The sequence below is a fragment of the Trachypithecus francoisi genome, unplaced genomic scaffold (assembly GCF_009764315.1).
Source record: "Trachypithecus francoisi isolate TF-2019V2 unplaced genomic scaffold, Tfra_2.0 Lachesis_group0, whole genome shotgun sequence".
Classification (NCBI taxonomy): domain Eukaryota; kingdom Metazoa; phylum Chordata; class Mammalia; order Primates; family Cercopithecidae; genus Trachypithecus; species Trachypithecus francoisi.
Window position 1 is genome coordinate 175,886,355 of NW_022681453.1, and position 16,040 is coordinate 175,902,394.

The following is a 16,040-nucleotide window of genomic DNA, read 5'->3' on the forward strand; positions in this document are numbered from 1 at the left end:
TAGATGACCACACAAACACATAAACAAACTACACATGAACAAACTTTTTAAAGTCTGGTCTATTAGTAATAAAATCAACTATAAAATAAACAATTAATGATAATATTTACTATAATGTATACACTGGAGTAGAACTATTGATTTCTATGAATAAAGGTCTCCATGTTCATGGAATCTGTTACATCCCAACACAGATGCTATGCAAATGTGACTAGTGGAGGACGAAAGCAGCGAAGCTGACAGTGCACCACAGGAATTATAAATGAACAGTATTCATAATGAATGTGCAAACAAGGAAGGCTGAAAAAGAAACCAATGTGTTCTTGGATCACACAAAGAAATCCCATTTCTCTTTGAAATGTTTATTCTTCCTCCTCAAACAAACTTTCATAATGAGTGTTAACTGAGCTGTTACATTATGTCAGAGTATTCTGCTCATGCCAATAAATAATAACCCATCTTGAAAATCTACATTCTAGATTTTATAAGCCATATTTGAGGAATGTTAACAGCTCAGTTCCATTTGGCAAAAGTCAAGAAACAGTAATATTTCTATGTATGTAACTAAGTAACCAAATATCCTAAAATATAATGAGAAAATAATAGATATGCTCACAATGAAAAGAAAAGGATTTCTCATATATGATGCATTCTGTACTGTAAATACAATTGTTTTGCATCCATGACCCTGATATAAACTCCAGACAGTGTTTTATGCTTCAGTGTCAAGCCTTAGGGAAAAAGCTGGCAAAAATATCACTGCTTCAATGTCAATTATTTCATATGGAACTAGTTCATAAGCATCATAGACAAGAGCACCACAACTCTACTTTCTTGCAATGACATATATTTAAGAAAAACATCTTCAGAAACAAGAAAAACATTTACCTGCTCTTTAATTATTGTTAATTCAGAAACAATATTCCTTACGCTGCTGTCTCGATCTTTCTTATCCTTTCCAAATGCTGGGTTATGTAAATTGACCTCTTTCATTGCTAAAAGATTTTGACCACTACGCTTTCTAACCTAAAATAAAGAACAACAACAACAACAACAAAGGAACAGGGTAAAGAAGGAGAAGGTAGAAAGGGGAAGAAAGAGATAGACTAACAAAGTCATATGAGTAACTAAGTCATATAAATAAGTCACAGAGCATTTAAAGTTCCAGCTGTATTTACATTAAGCTCAGCTCAAAACACTGGTATCCCCTGGGTCAATCTGCAATAGTTAGTAGCATTTTACAATTTAGAGATTGCATCATGCATTGGGAGAAGTTTTTTTGAATACTTTTGTGAGAGATTAATGACGCCTTTTGTCTTAAAAAGTCAGTGGCCGATTTCTTGAGCTTACAGCTAAAACAATATTAGTGTGGCTATCTCTCTCTGTTTGACAAAAACAGTCATTCTAATTTTCATATCTATTTGTTTGCTATTTTTCAATGACAAGAGTTCCAATTCAATTGAATATCGGTGTGCAAGTGTGACATCCTGTTTGGTTGGGAGTATCAGAAATGTTCCCCAAGGGGAAAGTCACCTTGTAAACACAGCCAAAAGCTCCACTTCCAAGATGATCCAAAATCGCATAGTTGCCTATATATTTCGAAGGAGCTTTGTTCTGATTAATGCTTTCAATATTTTCAGCAATTTGCTTCAGTTCATCCTCCTAATCAAAATATAAAAAGGAAATGGGTTTCTGTCATAAATTCCATCCTTACTACATAGCAGCCTGCCAGAATATTGAAAACTCAGGACTTACCACTAATAAATTCAACTTGGATACCAATTCTTCATAAGCACTGATATCACGTACATAATGTCCTATGTCAATGAAGATCTCAAACAAGTCTGTGGGGAAAAGTCTACAGAGAAAATTACACACACCATACAACTTGGACACTGTTGATCATTACTTCCCTTTTTATTTATTTATATATATATATATTTTTTTGAGACGGAGTCTCGCTCTGTCGCCCAGGCTGGAGTGCAGTGGCGCGATCTCGGCTCACCACAAGCTCCGCCTCCTGGGTTCCCGCCATTCTCCCGCCTCAGCCTCCCAAGTAGCTGGGACTACAGGCGCCCACCACCACGCCCGGCAAGTTTTTTGTATTTTTAGTAGAGACAGGTTTTCACCATGTTAGCCAGAATGGTCTCGATCTGCTGACTTCGTGACCTGCCCGTCTTGGCCTCCCAATCCCTTGCTGGGATTACAGGCGTGAGCCACCGTGCCCGGCCCATTACTTCCCTTTTGAATGCAGCTCGCTCACTGATTAATGACACGAAACAAATTTAACTTCTTTTAGTTATCAACAAAGTTGGGGAAACAATATTCCCCAACTTACCTTAAAAAAATACACTATTTACAGTTTTTGTGGGGTAAGAAAAAAAAATGGAGAAGAAAGTTCTAGAGATCTGCTGTACAACCTTGTGCTCACAGTTAACAACACTGTACACTTAAAATTTTAAGAAGGTAGATGGCATGTTAATATTTTTATCATAATTTAAAATTAGGTATGATACAGATTATACAAAAATCTTATTTGTAAGATATTTGGGGGTATAGGTATTGAATATATTAGAAGGAAACATTCATTGGGTGTTTTTTGGGGGAGTGTAGAGCACTTTCACAAATGTCATTTGACTCAGATTTTAGTAAGAAGTAAATACTAATCCAACTTTTAAATTAAAGTTCCATGAAAATAAAAATACTGGTATGAAAAATAAAACAAATAAGGAGATTCATTCATCATTCCCAAGACACTGGTTTCAAGAGCTTTTAAAATATTTGAGTTCGCTAAAAGGGATGGTTTAGAGCTTTGAAATGAAAGAGCATAAAGAATAAGTAGCTGGGTGCAATGGCTGACACCTGTAATCCCAACGCTTTGGGAGGCCGAGGTAGGTGGATCACCTGAGGTCAGGAGTTCAAGACCAGCCTGGACAACATGGTGAAAACCCGCCTCTACTGAAAATACAAAAATTAGCCAGGTGTGGTGGTGCATGCCTGTAGTCCCAGCTACTTAGGAGGCTGAGGCAGGAGAAGCAACAGAATGAGACTCTGTCAAACAAAAAAAAAAAAGAACTAATTTTACTTTATTTTCCTCTAAATCCAAGCATCGTATAAAAATAAAGTAACAATATAAAATACTCCATGCTTTCTGTACTTGATGTCAGCCAAAAGGCCAAAAAGTGATGTTTCATACTTTCTGAACAAAAAACACTATATTAACTCAATATTTTATGCCTATTCTGCCTTATTAACAAAATGTTAATGAAAACTTGGGCCTATGATTTTGGCTAACCCACCCAACTAAATGGTGTGCAGAACACCACTGAGGGAATCAGTGTTTGCTTCCCAAAACGGTGACCTTTTGGTCAGGCTCACCAACGCAGTATCTTGACGCCAGAACATACAGCCTCCCCTTCAAATGAGCTCCTACACTATCAAAGACACACAGAAAAATAGTTTGTTTTCCCTTTGATTAAATTCCCTTTGACTAAAGGGAAATTACCAGATCAATTTTCAAATTTCTAGCTGGAAAAAAGCAAGCTCATATTTTAACACCATTTTTAAAAAATGTCAATATCTTTAATTATCAAAAGGAAAGCTAAAATTATAGGAGTCACATGTAATTAAGGGGAGTTGTATTGATACGGTGATTTATGCTCTTGCATCATCATTCTGTTAATATTCAGTGTGGCTGGATACTGAATCACTACAATAACTCACTTATATCTGTGAAATCAGAAATCTGAAGACACATGGTTTGCATACTGATGCGTTATTTTCCTACTGTTGCATCTAAGCCAAGTGTATGAAAACAGTTCAATCTAATGAGCTCCTAAATCTAATGATCACTTATATTTCTCTAACCTCATACCTTTTAAAGAGTGGTCTGTTTCTTTCCATGCTGAAGAGAAATCTCAAGGCTCTGAAAGCATAACACTAGAAAACAAAAGGATATGTGACTCTTAAATGGTAGCTCAGCAAATGAAAACATTTTCAGGAAAGAATTAACAGGAAGTAAGCATTAACATGACTTTATTGTAAGTGGCTGGTCCAAGTTGGAGCCAAAGCTTATAAGTGAAAACAAAAAACACCAACACCTGGGGTCATTCCCGTATTTACAAAGTGTTTCTGTTGTAGAATGCTAGGAATATTGGCCTTGCTTTACTTGGTACTCGGCATTAATTTCTTTCTACAAAGTACAAAATGAGTACAGAGACAAGAAATAAAATTCCAATGCTGAGAAAACCAAATGTCTAAAGAGTTCCAGGAGCTCAAGGTTTATTTTGTTTCTAGCCTGCTATGTGTACCTCAATATTTATATGGTTTCTGTGAGAAAATAAACACTAGAAATGATGACATATAAAAATAGTCACAGGCACACTGGACTCAAACTTGACAAATTGGTCTCCTGAGTAAAGAGTCTTAAGCATTCCCCAAATAGAACAATCTATAGTAACTCCCTAGAATGCTCAGAAAGAGGCCTGTGAAGCTTTAGCTAGGAAAAATAAACATCTGACATTTTGCAGAACTGAGAAAAAAGAGCGTGCCCAGCCTGCAGCTGTGCCTGCACAATAGGCCACCATTGGAGTGATCACGGTCTGCTGAATCAAATCTGGGATCAATTCCTAAAATCAGTGATCTGAATACAGAAGTGTCCCAAACAAATTGCCCAGAGAGGTGGGGCCAGCAACAAAATGACATGAAGGAGCCAGGTGAGAGCAGTGGAGACTGTGAGAAAGGGAGAGCATGCGTACTCCTCAAAAGCCCTTCATCTAGAATTCTAAAAAACCCTCTACTGGCTTAACAAAATGTATCTTCAGGATGGGTTTGTCTTCATCTGTTTACCAGCACAGTGTCATATATCTGTGATGCACTGAAGAAATCGTCCCATGCCTGCACCTTCCCATTGGTAGCTCTCCAAAAACCCCTGCTCGCCAGCACAGAGACACCCCCAAAGAGTCTGCTGGGTTTGGCCATCATTTTGGATGATAACTCTTAAATCAGATTGGAGACAAAGGTTGTTTCTTTCTTCCTTTTCAAAATGACTTGGGGGAAAAAGAAAAGATGAGCTACAACTATTGCAAAGACTAACTTTAAATCAGATTTTGACATTAGGGACACTGCCCCCCGCCCCCACTCTGCCAATACCCACTCCTCAAAAGTGAACATAGAACCCTGCATAACTGTTCCCCTTTCTTACATGTGAGGCCTCAACTCCTGGAGCACTGCCTTCCCAAATCACATGCCCCAGTTCCACTGAGCAGCTCACCCTTCCCTCAGCTCCCCCAATACCCACTCCTCAAAAATGAACTTAGAACCTGCATAACTGCTCCCCTTTCTTACATGTGAGGCCTCATCTCCTGGAGCACTGCCTCCCGCAACCACACACCTCAGCCCCACTGAGCAGCTCACTCTTCCCTCAGCACACTCTAAGCTCACAGCTTTCACACGTGGTGCGTGCTGTTCCCTCTGCATAGAATGCCCTTCCATCCTGCAGCAGATGCCATTGGTGCCCCACCCAATATCCGCTTATCCACTTGGCAAGTCCCTTCTCATCCGTCAAGATCCATGATGGCAAATAATTTTCCCCTGTTGTTATATTCTGATACATAAGCAATGAATTTTTTTTTAAAAAATAGAACTTATTGATAAGCAAAGAAACACCTAAATAAATCACCTAATTCTCCCACACAGAGAAACCACTATTAAGCCTTCTGCATTGTTTTAATATTATTTGATTCCATGCCATGCCAGTCTTCCTCGCCAGGTATTTTTCCCCCATAGTCAGTACAGGGACCAGTACTAATCTAAATATTCTAAAAATCATAGATCATTTTACCAAAGTTACCCCAGATTTCAATAACATGATATTGCAGGACAACTGGCGTTTATTACCTGTAAGAGATTAGTTTTTTCTGCATTCTTTTGCTTATTTGGTAAAATTAATTTTGCTATTGTATATACACCATTTTCCTGAAAGAATAAAGGGGACATACTATGAGTGACAACACTGTAGTGATACACAAGCATAAAGAGGCAAATAAACAATCTCAAAAATTAATATCAAAGAAGAAATGTTAGTATAACTTTGGACCTTGAAGTAAACATTACAGGACAATATTTAAAATGTCAACATAACACTTTTAAACACCAAAGAGTGCAACTACAATCTTAAAATTTCAACTGTCTGTGGAGAGTCAAGATTATTATAAAGTACATAAACGTAAAGTGATTCAAATACCTTAAAAACAAAGAATGAGAGATTAAAAAGGGACAGAGTAAAGGTGTCCCAGTATCTTAGATTTATATCTTTAATATTTATTTATATCCTTAATTACCACAACCATAAAGGGAGAAATTATATTTCATAGTTATTAATTTATGTCTTTATTATAATCTTGACATCTTTCTAGATTTTTTAATTGAAATATACACATGAAGGAATGAACAAATAATAATACCTTACAGCCACTTTTCTATTATCTAGTAAATATATAATGTACTAATCTTTACTGTATCCAGGCATTCGTATTATAACTGCAAAGAGCCTTATTTGCCTTTTCACATCTAATTTCTGTAACAACTCTGTGAAATTAGTCTATAATTTCCTTGTTTTATACATGAGGAAACAATACTTACAGCAGATACATTAATTTTTTAGAAGCCAAGCCAAGAAATGATAATTCCAGGAATTAAACCCCAGTCTGGCCAACCCCAAATGCCCTGCTTTATCAACTACCCGCTGATCTGCTGAGTTTCTCTTATGTCCTAATTTAATCATTGATGAGCTGATCCCTTACTAACATGTATGTATTTTGAAGTCGGATATCGTATTGACACAATCAAAAGGTTTTCTCTGTAAAATTCACTAAGTGGGAGGTAACTTTTGCAATAGAAGCCCATACAAGGGTTGTACATATACGTGTGTATATTTATTTATATAGATATATTAATTTATATTTATGTGTATATATACATACACACACAAACATGTATATATAGCTGTACATACAGTAGATTAATTAGTGGATGATACTTTGCCAAGTCAGTTTCTTGGCAATAAATATTTTGTTTGCTGTGTCTCAATCATCATCTCTAACTTAATCATCTGATGCATAGTCTTAATCAAAATGACCGCTGTCCTTATCTTATGGTATTCTATATGCCCAGAATTAACGCAATTCACAGTATCCCTTTTAGAAAGATAAAATAAAAAGTACTGCATATAACATAATGAAGAAACATCAATTAACCACATGTCGGTCCTTTTTAAGTCAAGTGAGTTAAAGGAGGAAGGACAAAATATAAAGTGGAACTCTACTAGTGAAATGAAAAATGTTAAAATAGTTTTTAAATCACATGATGGGATCCCAAAACCTATGTTCTGGGATACAGACTGCACCACAAGGTGAGTTGATTATGAATGGTTACAGAGACTTGACCTTGAGAAGGAGTGCTCTCACCTGAACCACCTGGTGGGCATTGGTGTCATTGAGCACCAGCTCAGTGAGGGCAGCACAGCAGGCTGGAATGAAAACAATCAAATGCATAGTGTGCATCATTACAATAAATACACTTTCACATGAATTCTCTTGCTCCACAGGGTATTTTTATTATTTTGTTATGCTTACTAGCAAAGTAACTCCTCAAGAAACAGTAATTTTCCTTCTGGCACAGCTCTGGAAGAAGAGAAGCTGACTTGTAGTGGCTTCTAATTCTCCTCTCCAAGTATTTCCTGTGCACATCTATTCCACAGCAGCCATTTATTGAGAACTTACTGTGTACCAGGAGGCAAGTACTGCATCTGTCCATTTCATTGCAATCCCCAGTGCCCAACACATGCCCTGGCACTCAGCAGGTGCTCAACAAATATATCTATAATGGTTGATAAATAAAAGAATGCTTTAAATATATTATCCAATTCAATCCTTATAATAAGAGTATCCACTATGATTACCAGTGTTACTGGTGAGAAAACAGTTTCAAAGAGTTACTAGACTAGGCCACACAACCAGTAAGCGGAAATGATCAAGAGTGCAGTCCCAGTCTGCCAGACGTTAAATCTCCAGCCCTAAACAGCACCACTCTTGCCTCCTGATAGCCACTGTGGCAGCCTTTGGTGGCATTTTGCACCGAAATACTTGTGCTCTCAGAATTATGCCAGACTCTATAGCACAGAGCTCCTATAAAGGATAATTCCATTTTAGTGTGCTAAAGATTTTATATATATTCCCACATAATTCTCAAAATGATCTTCTATCACTGATATGATTATCATCACCATTTTACATAAGCAAACCTGAAGCTTGGAGAAGTTAAGGAACTTGCCCAAGGCCATATAGCCATCAATAAGGGTGGAGTCAAAACTCAAACCCTACTCTTAACCCTTTATGTTTTTAATTTTTTTTTTTTTTTACATCTTAAAATTGAAATTTTATTTTTTATTTTATTATTACTTTTTTTTATTATACTTTAAGTTCTAGAGTACACGTGCATAACGTGCAGGTTTGTTACATATGTATACTTATGCCATGTTGGTGTGCTGCACCCATCAACTCATCAGCACCCATCAATTCATCATTTATATCAGGTATAACTCCCCAATGCAATCCCTCCCTCCTCCCCACTCCCCATGATAGGCCCCAGTGTGTGATGTTCCCCTTCCCTAGTCCAAGTGATCTCATTGTTCAGTTCCCACCTATGAGTGAGAACATACGGTGTTTGGTTTTCTCTTCTTGTGATAGTTTGCTAAGAATGATGGTTTCCAGCTGCATCCATGTCCCTACAAAGGACGCAAACTCATCCTTTTTTTTTTTTTATGGCTGTATAGTATTCCATGGTGTATATGTGCCACATTTTCTTAATCCAGTCTGTCACAGATGGACATTTGGGTTGATTCCAAGTCTTTGCTATTGTGAATAGTGCCGCAATAAACATACGTGTGCATGTGTCTTTGTAGTAGAATATTTATATCCTTTGGGTATATACCCAGTAGTGGGATGGCTGGGTCATATGGTACATCTAGTTCTAGATCCTTGAGGAATCGCCATACTGTTTTCCATAATGGTTGAACTAGTTTACAATCCCACCAACAGTGTAAAAGTGTTCCTATTTCTCCACATCCTCTCCAACACCTGTTGTTTCCTGACTTCTTTTTTTTTTTTTTTTTTTTTTTTTTTTTTTTTTTTTTTTTTTGAGAGGAGTCTCGCTCTGTCGCCCGGACTGGAGTGCAGTGGCCAGATCTCAGCTCACTGCAAGCTCCGCCTCCTGGGTTTCCGCCATTCTCCTGCCTCAGCCTCCCAAGTAGCTGGGACTACAGGCGCCGCCACCTCGCCCGGCTAGTTTTTGTATTTTTAGTAGAGACGGGTTTCACCGTATTAGCCCGGATGGTCTCGATCTCCTGACCTCGTGATCCGCCCGTCTCGGCCTCCCAAAGTGCTGGGATTACAGGCTTGAGCCACCGCGCCCGGCCGTTTCCTGACTTCTTAATGATTGCCATTCTAACTGGTGTGAGATGGTATCTCATTGTGGTTTTGATTTGCATTTCTCTGATGGCCAGTGATGATGAGCATTTTTTCATGTGTCTGTTGGCTGTATGAATGTCTTCTTTTTGAAATGTCTGTTCATATCCTTTCCCCACTTTTTGATGGGGTTGTTTGTTTTTTTCTTGTATATTTGTTTGAGTTCTTTGTAGATTCTGGGTATTAGCCCTTTCAGATGAGTAGATTGCAAAAATTTTCTCCCATTCTGTAGGTTGCCTGTTCACGCTGATGGTAGTTCCTTTTGCTGTGCAAAAGCTCTTTAGTTTAATTAGATCCCATGTGTCAATTTTGGCTTTTGCTGCCGTTGCTTTTGGTGTTTTAGACATGAAGTCCTTGCCCATGCCTATGTCCTGAATGGTACTACCTAGATTTTCTTCTAGGGTTTTTATGGTATTAGGTCTAACATTTAAATCTCTAATCCACCTTGAATTAATCTTCGTATAAGGGGTAAGGAAAGGATCCAGTTTCAGCTTTCTACTATGGCTAGCCAATTTTCCCAGCACCATTTATTGAATAGGGAATCCTTTCCCCCTTTCTTGTTTCTCTCAGGTTTGTCAAAGATCAGATGGCTGTAGATGTGTGGTATTATTTCTGAGGACTCCGTTCTCTTCCATTGGTGTATATCTCTGTTTTGGTACCAGTACCATGCTGTTTTGGTTACTGTAGCCTTGTAGTATAGTTTGAAGTCAGGTAGCGTGATGCCTCCAGCTTTGTCCTTTTGACTTAGGATTGTCTTGGCAACGCGGGCTCTTTTTTGGTTCCATATGAACTTTAAAGCAGTTTTTTCCAATTCTGTGAAGAAAGTCATTGGTAGCTTCATGGGGATGGCATTGAATCTATAAATCACCTTGGGCAGTATGGCCATTTTCACGATATTGATTCTTCCTATCCATGAGCATGGTATGTTCTTCCATTTGTTTGTGTCCTCTTTGATTTCACTGAGCAGTGGTTTGTAGTTCTCCTTGAAGAGGTCCTTTACATCCCTTGTAAGCTGGATTCCTAGGTATTTGATTCTCTTTGAAGCAATTGTGAATGGAAGTTCATTCCTGATTTGGCTCTCTGCTTGTCTGTTACTGGTGTATAAGAATGCTTGTGTGGCCGGGCGCGGTGGCTCAAGCCTGTAATCCCAGCACTTTGAGAGGCCGAGACGGGCGGATCACGAGGTCAGGAGATCGAGACCATCCTGGCTAATACGGTGAAACCCCGTCTCTACTAAAAATACAAAAACTAGCCGGGCGAGGTGGCGGGCACCTGTAGTCCCAGCTACTCGGGAGGCTGAGGCAGGAGAATGGCGTAAACCCGGGAGGCGGAGCTTGCAGTGAGCTGAGATCTGGCCACTGCACTCCAGTCCGGGCGACAGAGCAAGACTCCACCTCAAAAAAAAAAAAAAAAATGCTTGTGATTTTTGCACATTAATTTTGTATCCTGAGACTTTGCTGAAGTTGCTTATCAGCTTAAGGAGATTTTGGGCTGAGACGATGGGGTTTTCTAAATATACAATCATGTCATCTGCAAACAGGGACAATTTGACTTCTTCTTTTCCTAACTGGATACCCTTGATTTCTTTCTCTTGCCTGATTGCCCTGGCCAGAACTTCCAACACTATGTTGAATAGGAGTGGTGAGAGAGGGCATCCCTGTCTTGTGCCAGTTTTCAAAGGGAATTTTTCCAGTTTTTGCCCATTCAGTATGATATTAGCTGTGGGTTTGTCATAAATAGCTCTTATTATTTTGAGGTACGTTCCATCAATACCGAATTTAATGAGCGTTTTTAGCATGAAGGGCTGTTGAATTTTGTCAAAAGCCTTTTCTGCATCTATTGAGATAATCATGTGGTTCTTGTCTTTGGTTCTGTTTATATGCTGGATTACATTGATTGATTTGCGAATGTTGAACCAGCCTTGCATCCCAGGGATGAAGCCCACTTGATCATGGTGGATAAGCTTTTTGATGTGCTGCTGAATCCGGTTTGCCAGTATTTTACTGAGGATTTTTGCATCGATGTTCATCAGGGATATTGGTCTAAAATTCTCTTTTTTTGTTGTGTCTCTGCCAGGCTTTGGTATCAGGATGATGTTGGCCTCATAAAATGAGTTAGGGAGGATTCCCTCTTTTTCTATTGATTGGAATAGTTTCAGAAGGACTGGTACCAGCTCCTCCTTGTACCTCTGGTAGAATTCATCTGTGAATCCATCTGGTCCTGGACTTTTTTTGGTGGGTAGGCTATTAATTGTTGCCTCAATTTCAGAGCCTGCTATTGGTCTATTCAGGGATTCAACTTCATCCTGGTTTAGTCTTGGGAGAGTGTAAGTGTTCAGGAAATTATCCATTTCTTCTAGATTTTCTAGTTGATTTGCGCAGAGGCGTTTATAGTATTCTCTGATGGTTGTTTGTATTTCTGTGGGGTCAGTGGTGATATCCCCTTTATCATTTTTTATTGCGTCTATTTGATTCCTCTCTCTTTTCTTCTTTATTAGTCTTGCTAGAGGTCTGTCAATTTTGTTGATCTTTTCAAAAAACCAACTCCTGGATTCATGGATTTTTTGGAGGGTTTTTTGTGTCTCTATCTCCTTCAGTTCTGCTCTGATCTTAGTTATTTCTTGCCTTCTGCTAGCTTTTGAATGTGTTTGCTCTTGCCTCTCTAGTTCTTTTAATTGTGATGTTAGAGTGTCAATTTTAGATCTTTCCTGCTTTCTCTTGTGGGCATTTAGTGCTATAAATTTCCCTCTACACACTGCTTTAAATGTGTCCCAGAGATTCTGGTATGTTGTATCTTTGTTCTCATTGGTTTCAAAGAACATCTTTATTTCTGCTTTCATTTCGTTATGTACCCAGTAGTCATTCAGGAGCAGGTTGTTCAGTTTCCATGTAGTTGAGCGGTTTGGATTGAGTTTCTTAGTCCTGAGTTCTAGTTTGATTGCACTGTGGTCTGAGAGACAGTTTGTTATAATTTCTGTTCTTTGACATTTGCTGAGGAGTGTTTTACTTCCAATTATGTGGTCAATTTTGGAATAAGTGCGATGTGGTGCTGAGAAGAATGTATATTCTGTTGATTTGGGGTGGAGAGTTCTATAGATGTCTATTAGGTCCGCTTGGTGCAGAGATGAGTTCAATTCCTGGATATCCTTGTGAACTTTCTGTCTCGTTGATCTGTCTAATGTTGACAGTGGAGTGTTGAAGTCTCCCATTATTATTGTATGGGAGTCTAAGTCTCTTTGTAAGTCTCTAAGGACTTGCTTTATGAATCTGGGTGCTCCTGTATTGGGTGCATATATATTTAGGAGAGTTAGCTCTTCCTGTTGAATTGATCCCTTTACCATTATGTAATGGCCTTCTTTGTCTCTTTTGATCTTTGATGGTTTAAAGTCTGTTTTATCAGAGACTAGGATTGCAACCCCTGCTTTTTCTTGTTCTCCATTTGCTTGGTAGGTCTTCCTCCCTCCCTTTATTTTGAGCCTATGTATGTCTCTGCATGTGAGATGGGTCTCCTGAATACAGCAGACTGATGGGTCTTGACTCTTTATCCAGTTTGCCAGTCTGTGTCTTTTAATTGGAGCATTTAGTCCATTTACATTTAAGGTGAATATTGTTATGTGTGAACTTGATCCTGTCATTATGATATTAAGTGGTTATTTTGCTCGTTAGTTGATGCAGTTTCTTCCTAGCCTTGATGGCCTTTACATTTTGGCATGTTTTTGCAATGGCTGGTAGCGGTTGTTCCATTCCATGTTTAGGGCTTCCTTCAGGGTCTCTTGTAAGGCAGGCCTGGTGGTGACAAAATCTCTAAGCATTTGCTTATGTGTAAAGGATTTTATTTCTCCTTCACTGATGAAACTTAGTTTGGCTGGATATGAAATTCTGGGTTGAAAATTCTTTTCTTTAAGAACGTTGAATATTGGCCCCCACTCTCTTCTGGCTTGTCGAGTTTCTGCCGAGAGATCTGCTGTTAGTCTGATGGGCTTCCCTTTGTGGGTAACCCGACCTTTCTCTCTGGCTGCCCTTAAAAATTTTTCCTTCATTTCAACTTTGGTGAATCTGGCAATTATGTGTCTTGGAGTTGCTCTTCTGGAGGAGTATCTTTGTGGCGTTCTCTGTATTTCCTGAATTTGAATGTTGGCCTGCCCTACTAGGTTGGGGAAGTTCTCCTGGATGATATCCTGCAGAGTGTTTTCGAACCTGGTTCCATTTTCCCCCTCGCTTTCAGGCACCCCAATCAGACGTAGATTTGGTCTTTTTACATAATCCCATACTTCTTGCAGGCTTTGTTGATTTCTTTTTCTTCTTTTTTCTTTTGGTTTCTGTTCTCGCTTCACTTCATTCATTTGATCATCTATCGCTGATACTCTTTCTTCCAGTTGATCGAGTTGGTTACTGAAGCTTGTGCATTTGTCACATATTTCTCGTGTCATGGTTTTCATCTCTGTCATTTCGTTTATGATCTCCTCTGCATTAATTAGTCTAGCTGTCAATTCTTCCACTCTTTTTTCAAGATTTTTAGTTTCTTTGCGCTGGGTACGTAATTCCTCCTTTAGCTCTGAGAAGTTTGATGGACTGAAGCCTTCTTCTCTCATCTCGTCAAAGTCATTCTCTGACCAGCTTCGATCCGTTGCTGGCGATGGGCTGCGCTCCTTTGCAGGGGGAGATGCGCTCTTATTTTTTGAATTTCCAGCTTTTCTGCCCTGCTTCTTCCCCATCTTTGTGTTTTATCTGTCTCTGGTCTTTGATGATGGTGACGTACTGATGGGGTTTTGATATAGGTGTCCTTCCTGTTTGATAGTTTTCCTTCTGACAGTCAGAAGGACTGTCTGTTGGTCTGTTGGAGATTGCTTGAGGTCCACTCCAGACCCTGTTTGCCTGGGTATCAGCAGCAGAGGTTGCCGACGATAGAATATTGCTGAAAGCCAGTGTACCTGTCTGATACTTCCTTTGGAAGCTTCCTCTCAGGGGTGTACTCCACCCTAGTGGGGGATGTCTCCCAGCTAGGCTACTCAGGGGTCAGGGACCCACCTGAGCAGGCAGTCTGTCCATTCTCAGATCTCAACCTCCGTGTTGGGAGATCCACGGCTCTCCCCAAAGCTGTCAGACAGAGTTGTTCGCGTCTGCACCGGCCCCCGCTGCTTCCCCTATTGGTCTTCAGCTGTGCGCTGTCCCCAGAGGTGGAGTCTACCGAGACAGGCAGGCTTCCTTGAGCTGCTGTGAGCTCCACCTAGTTCGAGCTTCCCAGCGGCTTTGTTTACCTACTTAAGCCTCAGCAATGGCGGGCGCCCCTCCCCCAGCCTCGCTGCTGCCTTGCGGATAGATAGCTGCAGACTGCTGTGTTAGCAGTGAGGGAGGCTCCGTGGGCGTGGGACCCTCCCAGCCAGGTGTGGTATATATTCTCCTGGTGTGCCTGTTTCCTTAAAGCGCAGTATTGGGGTGGGAGTTACCTGATTTTCCAGGTGTTGTGTGTCTCAGTTCCCCTGGCTAGGAAAACGGATTTCCTTCCCCCTTGCGCTTCCAGGTGAGGCGATGCCTCGCCCTGCTTCAGCTCTCGCTGGTCAGGCTGCAGCAGCTGACCAGCACCGATTGTCCGGCACTCCCTAGTGAGATGACCCCAGTACCTCAGTTGAAAATGCAGAAATCACCCGTCTTCTGTGTCGCTCGCGCTGGGAGTTGGAGACTGGAGCTGTTCCTATTCAGCCATCTTGTGTTTTTAATTTTTATTTTCCATTTTTATTTAGGTATTGACATGGTTTGGCTGTGTTCCCACCCAAATCTCATCATGAATTGTAGTTCTCACAATTCCCACGTGTCATGGGAGGAACCTGGTGTGAAGTGATTGAATTACGGGGGTGGGTCTTTCCTGCACTGTTCTCGTGATAGTGATGAGTCTCACAAGATTTGATGGTTTTAAAAATGGGAATTTCCCTGCACAAGCCCTCTCTTTGCCTGTTGCCATCCACTTAAGATGAGACTTGCTCCTCCTTGTCTTCCGCCATGATTGTGAGGCCTCTCCAGTCATATGGAACTGTAAGTCCATTAAACCTCTTTCTTTTGGAAATTGCCCAGCATGAAAATGGACTAATACAGTAAATTGGTACCAGTAGAGTGGGGCTTTGCTGAAAAGATAACATAAAATGTAAAAGCAACTTTGGAACTGGGTAACAGGCAGAGGTTGGAACAATTTGGAGGGCTCTCAAAATGACAGGAAAATGTGGGAAAGTTTGGAACTCCCTAGAGACTTGTTGAATGGCTTTGACCAAATGCTGATAATGATATGGACAATGAAATCCAGGCTGAGGTGGTCTCAGATGGAGATGAGCAAATTGTTGGTAACTGGAGCAATGGTGACTCTTGTTATGTTTTAGCAAAGAGACTGGCGGCATTTTGCCCCTACCCTAGAGATCTGATGGAACTTTGAACTTGAGAGAAATGATTTAGGGTATCTGGCAGGAGAAATTTCTAAGCAGCAAAGCATTCAAGAGGTGATTTGAATGTGTTAAAGGCATTGAGTTTT

General features: G+C 40.0%; 1 protein-coding gene across 12 annotated transcripts in view; it reads right to left on the minus strand.

The window, feature by feature from the left end:
- NEK10 (NIMA related kinase 10) overlaps positions 1 to 16,040 on the minus strand; it is a 273,507-nt gene that overhangs the window by 193,992 nt on the left and 63,475 nt on the right. For 10 of the 12 annotated variants that reach the window (XM_033212837.1, XM_033212844.1, XM_033212841.1 and 7 more), the window contains exons 14-19: positions 7,467 to 7,528; positions 5,899 to 5,976; positions 3,875 to 3,939; positions 1,756 to 1,858; positions 1,534 to 1,662; positions 889 to 1,026 (exon numbers count right to left, since the gene is read on the minus strand). In XM_033212837.1, coding sequence (XP_033068728.1) covers positions 889 to 1,026; positions 1,534 to 1,662; positions 1,756 to 1,858; positions 3,875 to 3,939; positions 5,899 to 5,976; positions 7,467 to 7,528 — 575 coding nt within the window. The remainder of the gene's footprint in view (positions 1 to 888; positions 1,027 to 1,533; positions 1,663 to 1,755; positions 1,859 to 3,874; positions 3,940 to 5,898; positions 5,977 to 7,466; positions 7,529 to 16,040) is intronic. The other 2 variants (XM_033212845.1, XM_033212839.1) reach the window with 1 other exon arrangement.